The sequence below is a fragment of the Diceros bicornis genome, chromosome 25 (assembly GCF_020826845.1).
Source record: "Diceros bicornis minor isolate mBicDic1 chromosome 25, mDicBic1.mat.cur, whole genome shotgun sequence".
NCBI lineage: Eukaryota > Metazoa > Chordata > Mammalia > Perissodactyla > Rhinocerotidae > Diceros > Diceros bicornis.
Window position 1 is genome coordinate 25,060,453 of NC_080764.1, and position 1,284 is coordinate 25,061,736.

General features: G+C 39.3%; 1 protein-coding gene across 1 annotated transcript; it reads right to left on the bottom strand.

The window, feature by feature from the left end:
* Nucleotides 1-328: 328 nt before the first annotated feature.
* Nucleotides 329-814, bottom strand: LOC131421933 (dynein axonemal heavy chain 3-like). Its single transcript, XM_058568836.1, has 2 exons — nucleotides 656-814; nucleotides 329-557 (listed from the first exon to the last, which is right to left on the bottom strand). The coding sequence occupies exons 1-2, from the start codon at nucleotides 808-810 to the stop codon at nucleotides 464-466; spliced, it is 249 nt and encodes an 82-aa protein (XP_058424819.1). The 5' UTR covers nucleotides 811-814; the 3' UTR covers nucleotides 329-463.
* Nucleotides 815-1,284: the final 470 nt, after the last annotated feature.

A 1,284-nucleotide genomic window follows, 5' to 3' on the forward strand; every position in this document is an offset into this window, starting at 1 on the left:
AAGGGTACATATGTACACAGAGACAGAAATTACCAGACATGCACTCACATCAATACACACAAATACATACAGCTATTAACAACAGTCATTGGCTCAGAGAGCCTTTCCACCTAAATTGATTTTTGCATATTTGCAAATGTAAAATTAGTCATAGTAAATAACAACAAGGATGACACTGATATTAAATCTGTCAACATCCTGACAAATGCCCTGAGCATTCTTTAGCTAGGAAAGACACTTAGATAGTCATCCCTCCTAAAAGAGAAAATGATTATACGCTAACCGAACCCTAAGTACAAGCTAAAGATATTCACCTCATGAAGCCATTCCTCAACTAGCCCCTTGGCACTTGCTGGAATTATTCGCAGCACGAGCTCTACTTTCTCATTTTCTGCTGACTCCATGTGGGTAATTTCTTTCTCATGATTAAAAGTGAGCTTGGCAGATCCTTCAAAGCGTGGCTTTAGGTGTGGTGGGGCTCCCAGTACATCCTTTGTCTAAGGCAGGTCGCTAATAATTCATCAGTGGACGGGCGGGCCAGGGGAATAATCACGCACCTAAAATGATTTTTTTAAAGGCAAACTTTACAGATATCTTTACATAAACATATTTTTATACTGAAACATGCAGCTGACAGATGAAATGAACTGTTTACCTTGGAAAAGAATAGGGCAGGCTTTTCTCTTCCAAATAATCACTCCGGCCTTTCTGAATGTCATCCAAAAGCAAGTCTGCCTCCTTCGACTTATCCAGCATCTGAGGCTGGGAGATAACCCTCGTAGCACTGGCCTCCTTCCCTGGCCCCTTCATTATTAGCCTCCTGGTGGGTGAGATAGAATACAGTGAATGTAATAACCGTACTTCACACAACAGGCTCGCTCTCTCTTTTAAATTGAAAATCCCCTTATTACAAAACAAGGGGTGTTCTTTTTCTTCTACCTTTAAGTAGGACTGCCACATTCATTGCTTTTTACAAAAACACAGCTGCTGTTTAAGCTACAGATAAATAGAATCTGCTAGGCGGTAATTCGACTCAGTCTGAATGCATTATTTTCTAAGACACTTTGGCGAGGGGCTTTTTATTATAAACTGGAATGAACAAGGAAAGTCCTTTTCTCTTCTAATTATGAATGTGTTTTGTTCCCTACTATTAACCTACAATGTCAGATTGATCTTCTTCTTCTTCTTCTTTTTCTGCAGCCAGTCCCATAAATCAACACTTTTTTTCTGGAAAATTAGAAGGCTGATGATTAAGTCTTCATGAACTCCAATGACAAAAATAAA

Bases quoted from the DNA above. Each gene is read 5' to 3' on its own strand.
- LOC131421933 (XM_058568836.1), bottom strand. From the start codon at position 810: ATGAAGGGGCCAGGGAAGGAGGCCAGTGCTACGAGGGTTATCTCCCAG. The intron at 558-655 runs GTAAACAGTTCA...AAATCATTTTAG, and splicing joins CTGCCCTATTCTTTTCCAAG to GTGCGTGATTATTCCCCTGG.